Source organism: Rhamphochromis sp. 'chilingali', assembly GCF_963969265.1.
Source record: "Rhamphochromis sp. 'chilingali' genome assembly, chromosome: 4".
NCBI lineage: Eukaryota > Metazoa > Chordata > Actinopteri > Cichliformes > Cichlidae > Rhamphochromis > Rhamphochromis sp. 'chilingali'.
Window position 1 is genome coordinate 19,764,201 of NC_137948.1, and position 15,113 is coordinate 19,779,313.

General features: G+C 39.1%; 1 protein-coding gene across 2 annotated transcripts; it reads left to right on the plus strand.

Moving 5' to 3' along the window:
• The first annotated feature begins 346 nt into the window (after positions 1-346).
• Positions 347-13,165, plus strand: wfs1a (Wolfram syndrome 1a (wolframin)). 2 transcript variants are annotated; one of them, XM_080880926.1, is made up of 12 exons: positions 347-483; positions 901-1,461; positions 3,737-3,816; positions 5,392-5,536; positions 5,612-5,785; positions 6,055-6,135; positions 6,219-6,358; positions 6,507-6,644; positions 6,740-6,985; positions 7,679-7,957; positions 9,182-9,345; positions 9,525-13,165. In XM_080880926.1, the coding sequence occupies exons 2-12, from the start codon at positions 906-908 to the stop codon at positions 10,708-10,710; spliced, it is 3,189 nt and encodes a 1,062-aa protein (XP_080737052.1). In that variant the 5' UTR covers positions 347-483; positions 901-905; the 3' UTR covers positions 10,711-13,165. The 2 variants fall into 2 exon arrangements, with proteins under 2 accessions (XP_080737052.1, XP_080737053.1); XM_080880927.1 differs by lacking the exon at positions 347-483 and having other exon boundaries at positions 1,322-1,461; positions 5,392-5,535; positions 5,610-5,785.
• Positions 13,166-15,113: the final 1,948 nt, after the last annotated feature.

A 15,113-nucleotide genomic window follows, 5' to 3' on the forward strand; every position in this document is an offset into this window, starting at 1 on the left:
GATTAAGTGTAGGCCCGTAGCGTTTGATCTGGGACCCCGTAATCTACTTACATGTGTCTACTGCTCTAGCTATAGCTAAAATAACTGCACGTCCAGGCTTGAACTTTAAAGCAAGACCTCAAGTTTGTTTGTTTTTTCTTTTTAAAATTGGAAGTGCATTGGGGAAATGTTTAAAGAATCGCCATAAAACATCCGCAAAGCATCTGTCACAGGTTTAAAAAGCTAAAAACCAATCAGGTAAGCTGTTCCTTTGACGGACATTTGCAGTCCTTGCAGTGCGAGAGCCTGTTTTAAGAGGGCGGGCCACAAAGTTGTGGCGTCGTTTATAGCCCAGAGTTTGACGGCAGCAAGCAAGTGTGCGTCTCTGGTTACTCGGGGCTGTTTGGTGAGGATTAATCTGGAACATGGAATACACACTCAACATTCAAATCCAGGAGGGTGATTGTCTTGAATCCTAAAGAAATCTGCTCATTTAGTAAACAGGTAATGATTATTGCTTTACTGTATGTCATCATAGCGCAGTTTTAATGTTGAAGATTTGCTCTAGTTACTGACGTTCCGAGTTCTCCTGTTGCCTATTACTTCATGTCAGTCCCTGCTTGCTGCTCTGATGCTTTAATGCGGAGTAATTACAGTACTTTCCCAAAGCACCTCTCATTTACCTTGCGTTTTCTCAAATTGTTATGCTGTTGTATATTTTTTTAATTAGCCTTTTTCTTGCTTTGCACTTTTAGCCTGCTTTATGTAAGAATTTGTTAAGTTCAAAACTTCAATGAGAAGATCTGTTGTTATGGACGTAAAATGTCTGTAGGTGAATCCATCAAATTCTGTAAAAGGGAGTTCAGAAAGTTCACTACCCAGCTAAAATATACATTTTCTCTCACCCTGTTTTTATTTTAGGAGAGATGGAGAAGGATTTGTCATCAACACCAACTAGTGTCAACGTCCAGGGGTCGAGCCCTGTCCTGGATATGCCCTCTTGTCCATCCCCCATGCAAATTCCTCTTACACCCATCTCCAGTAACCTCTCTGCTTCTCCCACTCAGCATGAAAAATCACCAACCTCTCTGGAACCCAGAAAATTACCCAGTTCTTCGCCACCATCTACACATACTACCGCTAAACAGATGGATCCCCCCCTTTCCTTAGACAAGTCAAAGCCCTTATCTCCTGCTGTGTCTCCTAGCTCTACATGTAAAACCGTTTCTACTAATCCCTCCCTTAGTGCTCCGATCAGAACACCCCTACCAGCTTCTCTCACCCTTGCTGACCCTCAAACTTCCACAATTTCACTCACTTCCGACCTCACATCTGCCTCCTCAACAGCTACTTCCACCACGGCTTCCACATCTTCATCCATGGCCTCCGCAAAACGCACTTTTGCTTCCATGGCCAAACGGGTAATCATACAGGAAAGACTTAGAAAAGCTGAGGAAGAGGATGCCTTTGATGAAGAGGATGGTAAGAATAGTTTCATTCAAATTGAGGGATTAAATGACAGATTTTGAAGGTTCAGTGCTGCTGAGAGGATGTCATAGACCAGTTGCTGTGTTAAGGTGATAAGCCTTCTGCATGCTTTGGAATGTCTTTTCATGTAACCCTGTCCCGAGGAAAACACAACTCTTGTCAAGAATCCAGAATGCAGATCCACTTTGGCTTCCTTTGTTTACTCATTTGAATACCGTGCTGTAAAACATTTTGGGATGCTTTTTTTCCCAGTGAATTAAACACAATAATCGAAATAATGCAAAAGGCTTTTACTTAAATATCTCAGCAACTTGTTATGGCTTGCATTTAAATCTGTAGGGCATTACACAGGGACATTATGACTTTGGTAGTCTAAAACTCCAATATGAGGTTCAAATCTATGAAACAATATTAGTTGCGTTGCCGTGGAATTTTGTGCACAAAGTCATGTCCCCTCATTGATAGAAATAATACACCTTTTTCATTGTACATCATGATATGTTTCATGTATCACAATAAATATTTTATCTGTCAAGTGCACTAATTTTATAACCTCACTTCCAAAAGTTGGGAAGGTGTAAATGCAGTTTTAAGAAGAATGCAATGATTTCCAAATCACATAAACTCCATATTTCGTGGAAAAATATACAAAGGCAATCTGTAAAATGCTGAAACTGAAGAAATTGTATTGTCATTGAAAAAATATGAATTTTGCAACAGAAAAGTTAAACAGAAGTTGCTCATTGTTTAATAAGTCAATTTTACAGCCTAAATTTGGTTGGTTAGCAGCATCACTGGTTTAAAAATGTCTGCCAAGAGTAACAATAGGAAGGGTTCAGCACTCTCTGAAAGTTTAAATATGCAAAAAAGTATTACTATTTAAAGTTTATTCTATAAAAAAACAAAGCACAAAAAGAATTTGATTGTGTCATTGTACACTCAAAAATTAACACTCGCGTTCATTAATTCTCTCTGGCACAGATTCAACAAGGTGCTGGAAACATTCTACAAAAATTTTGGTCCATTTTAAAATGACAGCATCATGAAGGTGATGCGGATTTGTTGGCAGCATAACAATAAAGTGAATTTCCTGCCCCATCACATCCCATAACTGCTCTGCTGGATGTAGACCTGGTGACTGTGGGGCCCATTTGGATACACTGAACTTATTGTCATGTTCAAGACACCACCCGTTTGAGTTTCCTGACATGGTGTTTTATCCTGCTGGAAGCAGCATTTTTTTTTTTTTAACCCTACAAGAAGATGGCTAACATTGTTAGCAACAACACTCAGGTAGCCTGTGGTGTTTAAACTATGCTCAGTTGATACTAAGGAGTCTACAGTGTGTCAAGAAAATATCCTCCCTAAACCTTGGTACAATAAAAAATGCATTGTACTTTCATGTTGCATATATCAAAATCTGACCCCACTATCCAAATGTCATAGCAGAAGTCAAGACTCCTCAGACCAGGCAATGTTTTTCCAATTTTTGTGTTGTCTGGTTTTGGTAAGTATGTGGGAATTATAGCCTCAGTTTCCTGTTCTTAGCTGACAGAAGTGGCACCTATTGTGGTCTTCTGCTGTGGTAATCCATCTGCTTCGGGGTTTAATGTGTTCTCAGAGATACTCTCCCTTGCATACCTTGTTTGTGAAAGTAAATATTGAGTCTCCTAACTGTCTCCTGTCTCCTAACTGTCAGCTTAAAGCAGTATGGCCATCTTTCTCAGACCTCTGGTAACAACAAGGCATTTTTGCCAAAAGAACTGCTGCTCACTGGATATTTACTCTTTTTCAGACCATTCATAGGAAACCCTAGAGATGACTGTGTGGGAAAGTCCCAGTAGATCAGACTGTATAATCAGATTTTTATGTATAATAATAAAACTGTTCATAATGTACATTTTCCTTAAGTACTTTAGAAAACCGACACTCTTGTCTCATTGACATTTTGTGGTATTTCAATATATTCCATAGCTGTTGGAATTGAAAACAAGATCCTGGCTTCACCAGTTGGAGATCTGCTATGCGTGATAAGCTGTGACATTTGAAATGCAGTAAGGGCTAAAGTTGAAGAGTGTCAAGCCCTTTTCTTAATGGACAGCGGGGGGACAGTTATGAAACTTTTACAGCTGACAAGTGCTGTGAGGTAAAAACTGGGCACGGTGTTGCTGGAAGCTTTGAGGTTTTGTCAAAAAGTTATTGGCAGTTAATTAAAATTGATATACATGATTTTTTTTTTTATTAAGACATATTGTGTCCTCTTCTGCAGATGAAGAACCAGAGGAAGACGTGTCTGTGGAGCAGCTTGAGGAGAAGGCCATAGGCGGTGATGCCAGAGCTCAGGCCCGTGTAAGTGAAAGCACATGCACAGACATGCACAGACAGGCTCTTGGCATTGTTTTCAGTCCTGCAAGCTGACTCAGTCTGGTTTTCAGCATGTGCCTATTTTGGGCCACTTGGAAGATGATCCCACAATTTCAGTGTGACACACTAATATACTGTCATACTTACAAATCATTAAGAAGTGTAAAAGTTAAAGCATACTGTAGCATGTACTGCTGCTGTATAAATAACAATGCAAAATTCACACTCTGTTTACTCCATGTTGTCTGCCAGCGCAAACAAATTCAAGGGTGGTAGAAGTGACATTCCCAAGTGTCTTGTCAACATTTGGTTCAACATTCTCTTGCCAGATGTCATGTATTTGCACATACCCACTGTCTAAATAAGGAGAGGGTGTGCATATCTAAGAGAACACATGCAAACCTGAGACCATATCAGTACAGCAGCTGGATGCTGAGAAGCATTGGTAGGCTTTCCATTTGTGCATTATGGTATCCCAATAGGCAAGATACACATTATAATATTTACAGTACTGTCCAATACTCCAATTCAAAGCTTTATTTTATTTTAAAAACATTTTGTCACTCTAGCAATTAAAATAAGTTTTATGATGGTATTTTCTTTGTTTGTCTGATAGACACAGGAATACACAACTGCAGAACCATTAAAAACGAAGACACATCTGATTCCACACAAATAGGGACATTTAATAATAACTGAGTGAGAGGGAAGTTTATGAAATGACAGTTAATATTAGAAAGCAGTCACTTGATATGCCACAGGGGCCACTGCTGCCCCTGTTAGTTAGACATGACGAATGCCCCGACGGCTACAGAAACAGAAAATAATACATTCTGAAGTCATGTGTTCTTGGTGCATTATATGAACTTTACTATGAACTGTTTTGAATGGAGCTCACAAACAAGTGTAAATCCAATAATCCTTGAGGATTGTTCAAAATAACAAGAGAGCTACTGGAAATACAAGTTCCTGTTTAATTACATTTTTGTGCCACTGCAGATTAATTTTGATGACAGTGAATGTCGTAGCTGGAGGTGTTGCTTTTTTTTCATCTGTCTCTCCCATTTTTTTCATAATATTAATATTTTAGGAATACCCTCAGGGAAGTTCTTAAGCTTTAGCACAAACGTTCACTTGATCTCAAAAATGAAATTATTATTATTTGGTTACTAAAATTCAGAGGTCAGTGTGACCTCACGTAACACATTTTTGGCCATAACATGCATACACCAATTATGACCAAAACACTTCACATACATTTTTAATGGGATAAAATTAATATGCGATTCTGTTTCTGTCCAAAATACAAAAGAAGCTCAGCTATGATTTCACTATGGCATAATGTTTTATGATAACACTTTTTGGGGCATTGTTCACTGCTGTATCTTGGGAGCTAGGAAAAAGATTGTAGTAGACATACAGTTTTGGACATACACGATTTTTTGTAGTTTTGCCTTTAACACCACAGTATAACAAGCTTGCTTAAATACATATCCATGCATGCAGTACATTAAGTAAGCTGAAATAATCTGGCCCTTTTACCTCTCCTCTGTCTTTCAGCTTGGTCAGCACTACTTGGGTCTTGCTAAAGAGAAGGATAGTGAAACAAATAATCTGCTGGCTGTTAACTGGCTTGTTAAAGCAGCGAAACAGGGAAGAAGGGGTGCAGCAAAAGCCCTGCAGCGCTGCTGGATCCAGAAAAAAGGTTCATTTAACACAAGTATCACATGTGTTAAAGTCTTTATGTTTCTGTTCTATAACTTAAGCTCACTTCCACTAGGAATCACTCCAGAGAATGAGGCTGATGTCCGCAGGTTGTCGACAGAGAGTAAGTTTGAGCTGGCAGTACGCAAAGCAGCCATGCTGATGTACTGGAAGCTAAACCCAGACAGGAAGAAGAAGGTGACTGTATCTGAGATGCTGGAAAATGTCAACCAGGTGAATGCAGTTCCAGGTAGGAGAGACAAACTCAGCCACAGATATTTTGATAAATTCATCATTAAAAAGTATTAACTATTTTTGAATGGTGAAAATAATGCTGCATGATGTACTAGTGGCTATACCTAGAAGGATTTAGTATGCTGTTATGCAATAGCTGTCACTACTGCTGGAAATATGAGATGCCCCTGTGTGATTTTAATATTTGCAGCTGTTACAATGAATAGTTTCATGTTACCAGCTTTCATCCAGCTCAATGGTGGTGTGGTCATTTCTCACCAACAGGTGGCACTGCAAGCAGCAAGGTTCCTGTCCCAACTTCGAATCAAGCCCAGAAAGTGTTGGGGAGCATGGTCAGCAAAGAATGTAGGTATCCAGAGAGGGTGGAGGAGCGGACCAGAAACTATATTGCATCTCCACCTGTAATTATATCTCTCTTTATCTCTTAGCCAGTCAGATGGTGGACCTGGATGAGTTTGTTGAGATGACTAAGAACTATGCACAGGGTATTGCCCCGGCTACTCCCAAGAATGGCAGCCAAGTCTCAGCCACAACTGAAAGCCCTGCACTTCATGACAGTCGTACAGGGGTAAAAAAAAAAAAAAGAAAAGAAAAGAAAAGAAAAGAAAAAAAAGGTTTACACTTTACATAAGCAGAAAAAAACTGTTACTTGAACATAGTTTATTTGATACAGCATGGCTGTGAATGTGTTTGTGTTTGCAACTGTGTTTTTAAAGCACAAGGCTGAGTCAGTCTCATCAGGATGCAAGAAGTCAAACAAGAGTGCCTGGAGTTTTGGCCGAAGTGGGATGATGCTGCACACTAGTGAGACCGGAGCCTTTAGAAGGGCCATGGACATGAAGTCACAATTAATAGTACCTGTTACCTCATTATTATTTCACATTTTAATAGTCTTTTAAATGTGTTGATATTCTCTGTTCATCTTCATATCCGTCTCTCTTCTCCTCAGATGCTGCAGTACCCACTGCATGCAGTTGTTGAGATAAAGGAGCATCTTGTTGATTGGGCATCACGGGCCGGTGTCCAGTGGCTGAGCACAATCATTCCAACGCAACACGTCAATGCTCTCATTTTCTTCTTCATCATCAGCAACTTGACGGTGGATCTGTTTGCTTTTGTTATCCCTCTGCTTGTCTTCTACCTCTCCTTCATCGCCATGATCATTTGCACGCTGCGTATTTTCCAGAGGACAAAGGTGAGCATTTCCTTTCAGTTTCATTTAGTAATTTTCACACAGTTAGTAGGACTGTCAGAACCCTGAAAGTTTACATGAAAGTTTATGAAACAAAGTAATTTCTACTGTAAATGTGCATTTATTTTTGCATTTCTCCTTAATCAATGAAATTATGTAGTGCTCAACCAATTTATTACACCACAACCAATGTAAGGTTTATGCTAAATCTGCCCTACATTAACAGTACTGGTAATTATCAAATTACCAGTAAAAAAAAATACCACAATCAGTATTTTTAATGCAAAAATATAATTATTGTTTCAAATTTACTGTGTTGCTAAAAGTTGCTTTTTATGCTAAATGCTTTTTATTCTGCAAACTTAGTATTTCTGACCCCAAAGATACAAAAAAGGGACACAATCTCAGATTTAAAATTTGCAGCACATTAAAAAAATTCAACCAACCTCAATCCACTTTGAATGCCTATAAATCAGAAAATATTTATAGCATGAATGTAAACTTTGCGGACGACATTTTTGTACAAAAAAGTCAGCTAATGCTAAATGGGATAGGTGAGAATATGTTTTCTGTTGTTGTTTTTTTTTTTTTTTCTTTAATTTGTTTGATATTGAATTTCAGTCTAAATACCCTGCATTTAAATTTCTTTGGAGTGCTTTGCTTCCTTTCACTTGTAAACTTTCCCCCTTTTTCTAGACCTGGGAGAACTTTAGTGCCCTGACATCTCTGCTGACACGGTTTGAACCTGGCCTTGATGTGGAGCAAGCAGAGACAAACTTTGGCTGGAACAACCTTGAACCGTACCTCTATTTTATCTTCTCCGTCTTCTTTGTAATTTTCTCCTTCCCTGTAGCAGACAAGAATTGGATCCCCTGCTCTGAGCTCTCGACTGTGGCCATCTTCTTTACTGCTGTCAGCTACCACAGCCTCAGCCCAAATGCCACAGCATATGCACGCCGGGCAATGGTTATAGAGGTCAATTGACTGAGTGATTGAATGATCAGAATTACTGTCTTGCCTGTTGCTAAGTATAATTTACACTAATAATATTGCTGCTTAATTAATCATTTCATTCTTAATGAAATGATTTGGAATTTCTAGGAAACCACTTGTTTGCCTTCTGTCATAAAAACGTGTAGCAGCAACATGACATTGATAACAGAGAAAAAATATTTTTGTAAATACTGGGAAATCTCAGATTTGGGAGTTGAAGTTTTATTTTGCCTTGTAAAACCAGAGTTTGACATAATTTTCTAGTAATGCCTTTTTTAGGCATAAGTTGCATAATTAGCCTGATAGTGACCACATGCTTTCATTCACTCATTGTTGTGTACGCTGTGTGGCAGGCAGAGGTAGGACCCAAAAGCAGGACTCAGACACAAAGGGATCAACTGAAAGACGCAGCTGAGACTATTTAACCACAAGGGTACTAACAACCAAAAACTCAGAAATTAGCAACTAGGAACTATAAACTGGTAACAAACAACTAGGAGATTAAAACTAGGAATTAACAAGTAAAACATGGCACACATGGCAAACAGGGACAACACGACAATGTGCAGTGGAAGAGAGAGGACTTAAATACACACATGATAACGAGAGGATGGGACACAATGAGAACTAATACAGACAAACAGGACAAGAGAAGCAAAACTTAACAAACTGTACACACTACGAGAGACTGTCAAAATAAAACAGGAAGTACAATAACCACACAGACAAAGACTAAGAAACAAGTGTTTGACACTGGGACCAGGGGAGAAACAGACATGGGAACAAAACTGACTGAGGAGACAGAAAAGAAATACTAAACACGGAGATAAGAGTAAAACAAACATGAAGACAAGTCTGATAAAACAGTCTGTGGAACATAGGAGAGGCATGGAAACAGAACCTGAAGACTAGATGGCAAAACTAAGGCCAGAAACTACAAGTATTACACAAAACAGAAAAACAACTAAAAGAACCAGAACTACGGATATAAACTAAACCATAGAATGGGTTAAAGGGTTTTTATGTGTACTTAACCTCAGTTTTATGAATGGAAAACATGCAATGCTGTTGTGCAAGGTTTTAACAAATGTCGACAAAAATCTCTTTCCTATTTATAATCTTAATGTTTTTATGACAGTGAAATAAAACAGCCTTCTCCAAGTTAATCAAAACCTCTGTTGTGTCCTTGCATTTGGTTTAATCCAGATGGCATCATCTCTCTGTTGCCTGACGCAGTTCTTGCCACAGAACATGACGGCGCTTCATTTACTGGGACGCACCTTCGCCACTCTGCCACTGGGGGAGTCTGTGGTGCTGAAGCTCAGTCTCCCCTGCTTGCTTTATGTTTACCTGTTCTATCTGTTCTTCAGGTAAGAAAGATTTGGACAAACTGAAATATTGATTACTTATATTAGTAAAATTCTCAAACTGGTCTTACTCCTGTCTGCCGTGTTGTTTTATTCTATGTTAAAATGACAGATTTACTCTTCAGACACTTAAAGTAATCTCAGAACTTTTTACCCCCTCCTTTTTGTTTCTCCTTCCTTAGCATGGCGAGGTTGCGTGGTTTCCGGGGAACTTACTGCTTCCTGGTTCCGTATCTTGTGTGCTTCATGTGGTGCGAGTTCTCAGTGGTCCTCCTCCAGAATTCCACTGTTGTGGGTCTAATCCGCACTTGTGTGGCTTACTTTCTCTTCCTGTTTGCCTTGCCTGTTCTGGCATTTGGTCTCGCCACCATGCTCTTCATCCAAGTGTTTAAGTGGTTCCTCGAGCTAGAACTGACAAAGATGATTGTGACTCTGGTAATATGTGCGATCCCTGTCACCTTGCGGCTGTGGACGCGGTTCAGCACGTCTATTCTGGATGTCTTTCGCTCACTGACTCATCGGGGTCCAGTCAAATTCATTTTACTCTGCATCTCCATGGTCCTTCTATTCTTCTCTGTCTATGTGTACCATGCAGAAGGTGAGAAGGTGTACAACTCCACCCTTACTTGGAGTCAGTATGGCCAGGTTTGTGGGCCTCCTGCTTGGGAAACCAAAGGCATAGCCCAGACACAAATCTTCTGTAGCCACCTGAATGGACACAGAGTCACCTGGACTGGGTGCTTCAAGCAAGTCCGTGTGGCTGAAACAGAGAATGGGGCACAGTCTGTGATCAACATGTTGCCGGTGTTTGTGGGAGATTGGCTGCGCTGCTTGTACGGTGAGACCTATCCCAAATGTGAGCCAAAGAATGCCGCAGTTGCAAATCTGACAGCTGCAGATTTGACAGCCAGTTCTGCATCAGGGCCTGTTTCACTGCCAATCCTCCTTCTATCGCAAGATGAGGAAGAACTGTGTCAGCTCAAGGCTCTGGCTAAACATACCTGCCATGTCAAGCGTTTCGACAGCTACCGCTTTGAAGTGACAGTGGGAATGATCCAGGATGAACGTGGAGAGAGAGAGGACCCAGCCAGAGATATAGTCCTAATGGCGAGTCATGAGTTCAGACAGGTGCTTCTAAATCTGAGCCCTGGTAATAAGGTGGAGTTTAGCACCAAACTGGAGGGACGTCTAGGAGCCAGAGCTCCAGCCTTTGAGTTGAAAGCTATCCACTGTCTTGACTGTCCTTCTTCAGTGCTCACTAGAGGCAGGCAGGTGAAAATAGAGAGAAACTGGAGACGTACCACAATGAAAGCCCTGAAGTTTGCATTTGATTTTTTCTTTTCCCCATTTTTGTCAGCAAAAATTTAAAACTAGTAATTAAAAGTAGAAATAAAATAACCTATTTGAGTCTCTCCAGAACATCATCTTGTTTCTTATGATGTTAGTCTAGAAGCACTGATGCAATTAAAATAGTATTTTTTTAATTGGATGGATCTATAAAGTTTGTGTTCCTGTGCATTAGTTTATGCAGATCCTACTTTTACTTCATCTACAGCAGTTCAAGAATCGTCAGACACCAACTTTGGCAAGACTCATGATCTGTTTTATTTTCAAATCCATTTTATGTCTAGCTAGAGTTAAACTTATACACACACAACCTAATATGTAATAATATGTTATAATATAGTTATAAAGAACTGGAAGATTGCTGTAATTTGATGGTATCCAGCTGTATGCAAGAAGGTTAATGCTGGGTGCTGTTCTCCTTTCACCTTTCACCTAGAAAACTGCACATTTGTTGAAAACAAAATAGCGACTGAGTAGATTTTATATCTGCCTTTGTATTTAAAAATTTATCTAGAAATATAGTGTATGGTTAAGATATTTGCATTTGTATTCTGTTTATAGTTGTGCATTTTCAAATGCATATTTAAATATTTTTATGGAAATATATGACACAAATTTAGTGATAATATATATGCATTTCTGGCTTCCTCTGTTAGGCAATATTTTATGATGTTGTCTTTAAACTTCCTGGTCTTAACTTTAATTTTAGCATCAGATTTTCCTGTCTCTCAAGCTATGATGCACATGCAGTCATTTTGAAAAGCCAGCATAAAACTTTCATCAAGGGGGGGTTGCAGTAAACTTGCAGATTTTTGTATTACACATATCAAAATGCATCAAATGTGGTGCTGTGGATTATACACAGATATCTACACTTTGGTCTGATCTGTTTCTCATCAAGACATCGTTCCAGAAGTCTTGTGGTTTGCCCAGATGCAGATCTGCAAACTTAAACTGTGCTGACATCTTGTTTTTAGAGGAAGAGCCTTTCTCCTGGAACCCCTTCTACCCAAGTTGTACTTTTTATAAATTTACTATCATGAACTTTAACATATTCAGGCCTATAGAGGCTAAGATATAGTGCTTGTTGTTCTTGTAGGTGATCTGAGAGTTACACAGTGTGACTTTGGAGTGAATTTGCTGGGGCATCCCCTCATTGGAAGATTGTGGCATTTTGTTAACACACATGAGAATGCTCCAGCCCAGAAAACTGCCAAAACCTCTGCTTTTATAGAAGTGCTCACTTGCTGATGATCAATAACCAGACGCAAATAAGGTTGAACTTTGTGCAGTTCTGTGAAAACTTTCGTTATCACATTAACACACACTAGACCTCCTTTTATGGTATTTCTCAAATGTATGCAAATGACAAATTTAAGACACACCATGTTCATTCCATAACAATTAAGAATTACCAGGAATGTTTAAAATGTGTTGTTTCACTGAGTTGAACACAATATTGGTTCAAGTTAAGAGACCATTTTGTTTACAGAATCCGAACCTTTAAAGAAAAACAGTTTTTATCTCAAAATTTGCCAGTTTGGAATTTGACTGAAGAAAGAGGTACTAAAGAAAATATTGTACACATAATTAAAATAAGCCCTGTGAAAGATTGGCGATGTGCCCAGAGTGTATCGCCACCTCTCAACCCTAAGCTCCATAAGCTCCAGCAGCCCTGAATTGGATACGTGGAAGAAGATGGATGGACGGATAGTTAAAATAACAGTAATGAATGATTAATTTATTTTTGAAATGGGGGTTTTCCTAGCTATCTGGTTTACACAGTACAGTAATGCAGTGGTGGTGTATGAAAAGCTTTACACATAAACACTATCAATCTGTAACCTCAATGCTCGTGTGGATTACAATTGCTGACGTTGAGCCTCGACACTGTAAATGTGAGTGCCTTTTTTTTTTCCACTGGTGGAGTTAAATGGGGTGTCTATTAAAATGCTTGAATTGGGGGGGGAAAATCTCTTGTGAAAGGTTTTATTCAGATTAATATTTTTTTTTTATATATTTCTTTTTTGGTGATGAGACAAAAAGCAGAATCTATTAAATGAGGACAGACATTAAAATGAAATCCAACACATTTTTGTTAGATTTTATGTTATTTTATTAATGCACATTCCTTTCATTCACCTCATATGAGTTATGTTTTCGTACTGTTAGATTTTTAAAGCATGATAGATATACACGCTAGTAGCATTGAGTAATGGCGACATGCTGCTGCTGCTGTGCTCCCGAACACAAATCGTCTCACTGGTTGTATGTGTTGGTGGTTATGATGCGATTACAACTGACTTGTTCTAAACTACATTTCGCCACTGCAGGGATGAACCTCGGAGCTTACATAATGCTTCACAAGGCCCTTCACTATGTAAAACCGTTTTCTTGTGGGTTGTCGTCATCATGGATTTTGCTGTGTCGTACATGTTAAATCAATAAGTGAAAAACTGTACCTGCACATGATAACACTGGCTGGTAGTGAAGACAAAAACTATATGTGCCCATAAGAAAACCATCTTAGCTACAGGCAGATAACACAGATGTGTGTGAACAGCAACTTGGAAAACCAAACGGGCATGAGGGAGAGAGGAGGAAGCAGGTGTGACAGCAGTTATTTCTTTACACTGTTGATTCTTCAGATTTTGAAAATGTCCAAAGGGACTTGATATTCTCTACCTTTGCACTGGTTATGTTACCCCACCCACTACAGTACACATTTAAACCACTTACAATAATCCCATCAGGGCCAAGGTCACTTGAAAATAAAGTACTTCACTGTAAACAAACAAGTCTCACGCGATCCAACACGGACATCACCTTACTGTACTGCTGTACATCCCAGGCTTTCAGAGTCGCACCGCAGAGTAGCATGTGGCGCTGTGAGGTATACGGTGTAATGACATTAAGATCTTGTGATAGTATGAATTCACATGACATTACTGCTGTGATGAGCTATTGCACTGATGATAACCTCTAACCTCCAAGCACACTGGACACAAAGTCAACTTTGATTTAAATTTGGGAGTCTCAACGATAAACGATGTGCTTAGAATTCAAGTTTGTCCAAACTGCAAGATTCCCCCATCAATACACACACTGCCTCCTTCAACTGCTATGTTTTCTCATATAAGCATGTGGATTTGTTTCTTTCCTCTTTTTCTTTTTTTTTCTTTTTTACATGAGATTACCATGATACAGCAATCAAAACACAATAAGGGCTTAATATACACAACCAAACAGTTAGTGTTTTTTGTGCACAATTTTACCCCATCCTCTCTACAGCCAGCGACAACTACCTATATACTGCTACGAGAAAATATCTGATAAAGTGTGATTCCACAAACCTTATTATAAATGAGATCTCACACCGATTTAGAGTGTCCTTGACAAAATGCTTTTTTTTCTTAGCTCTCTGGAACTGAAAATTGGTACCGCCTTTAAAAAAAAACACAGACTATTTACAGCAAACAGTAAAAAGAGTGTGTACATTTTTTTGTTACCTGTAGAAGAAGAGCTCATGTATTAAAGCAGGAATGGTGCTGCACTGTGTTTTGTTAGTGTTATTATTGCAACGTGAACGGGGAAAAGATTACGGGACAGTTATTCGTGCGTTCCCCCAGAGCACTGCTCTGAAGGAGAGACTGAATTGCTGTTGTCACACGACAAAGAAGAAAAAACTTTTAGGAGACTGTTGTGAACTATACAATAACACCATTCCTGATATGACACAAATTTAGTGATAATATATATGCATTTCTGGCTTCCTCTGTTAGGCAATATTTTATGATGTTGTCTTTAAACTTCCTGGTCTTAACTTTAATTTTAGCATCAGATTTTCCTGTCTCTCAAGCTATGATGCACATGCAGTCATTTTGAAAAGCCAGCATAAAACTTTCATCAAGGGGGGGTTGCAGTAAACTTGCAGATTTTTGTATTACACATATCAAAATGCATCAAATGTGGTGCTGTGGATTATACACAGATATCTACACTTTGGTCTGATCTGTTTCTCATCAAGACATCGTTCCAGAAGTCTTGTGGTTTGCCCAGATGCAGATCTGCAAACTTAAACTGTGCTGACATCTTGTTTTTAGAGGAAGAGCCTTTCTCCTGGAACCCCTTCTACCCAAGTTGTACTTTTTATAAATTTACTATCATGAACTTTAACATATTCAGGCCTATAGAGGCTAAGATATAGTGCTTGTTGTTCTTGTAGGTGATCTGAGAGTTACACAGTGTGACTTTGGAGTGAATTTGCTGGGGCATCCCCTCATTGGAAGATTGTGGCATTTTGTTAACACACATGAGAATGCTCCAGCCCAGAAAACTGCCAAAACCTCTGCTTTTATAGAAGTGCTCACTTGCTGATGATCAATAACCAGACGCAAATAAGGTTGAACTTTGTGCAGTTCTGT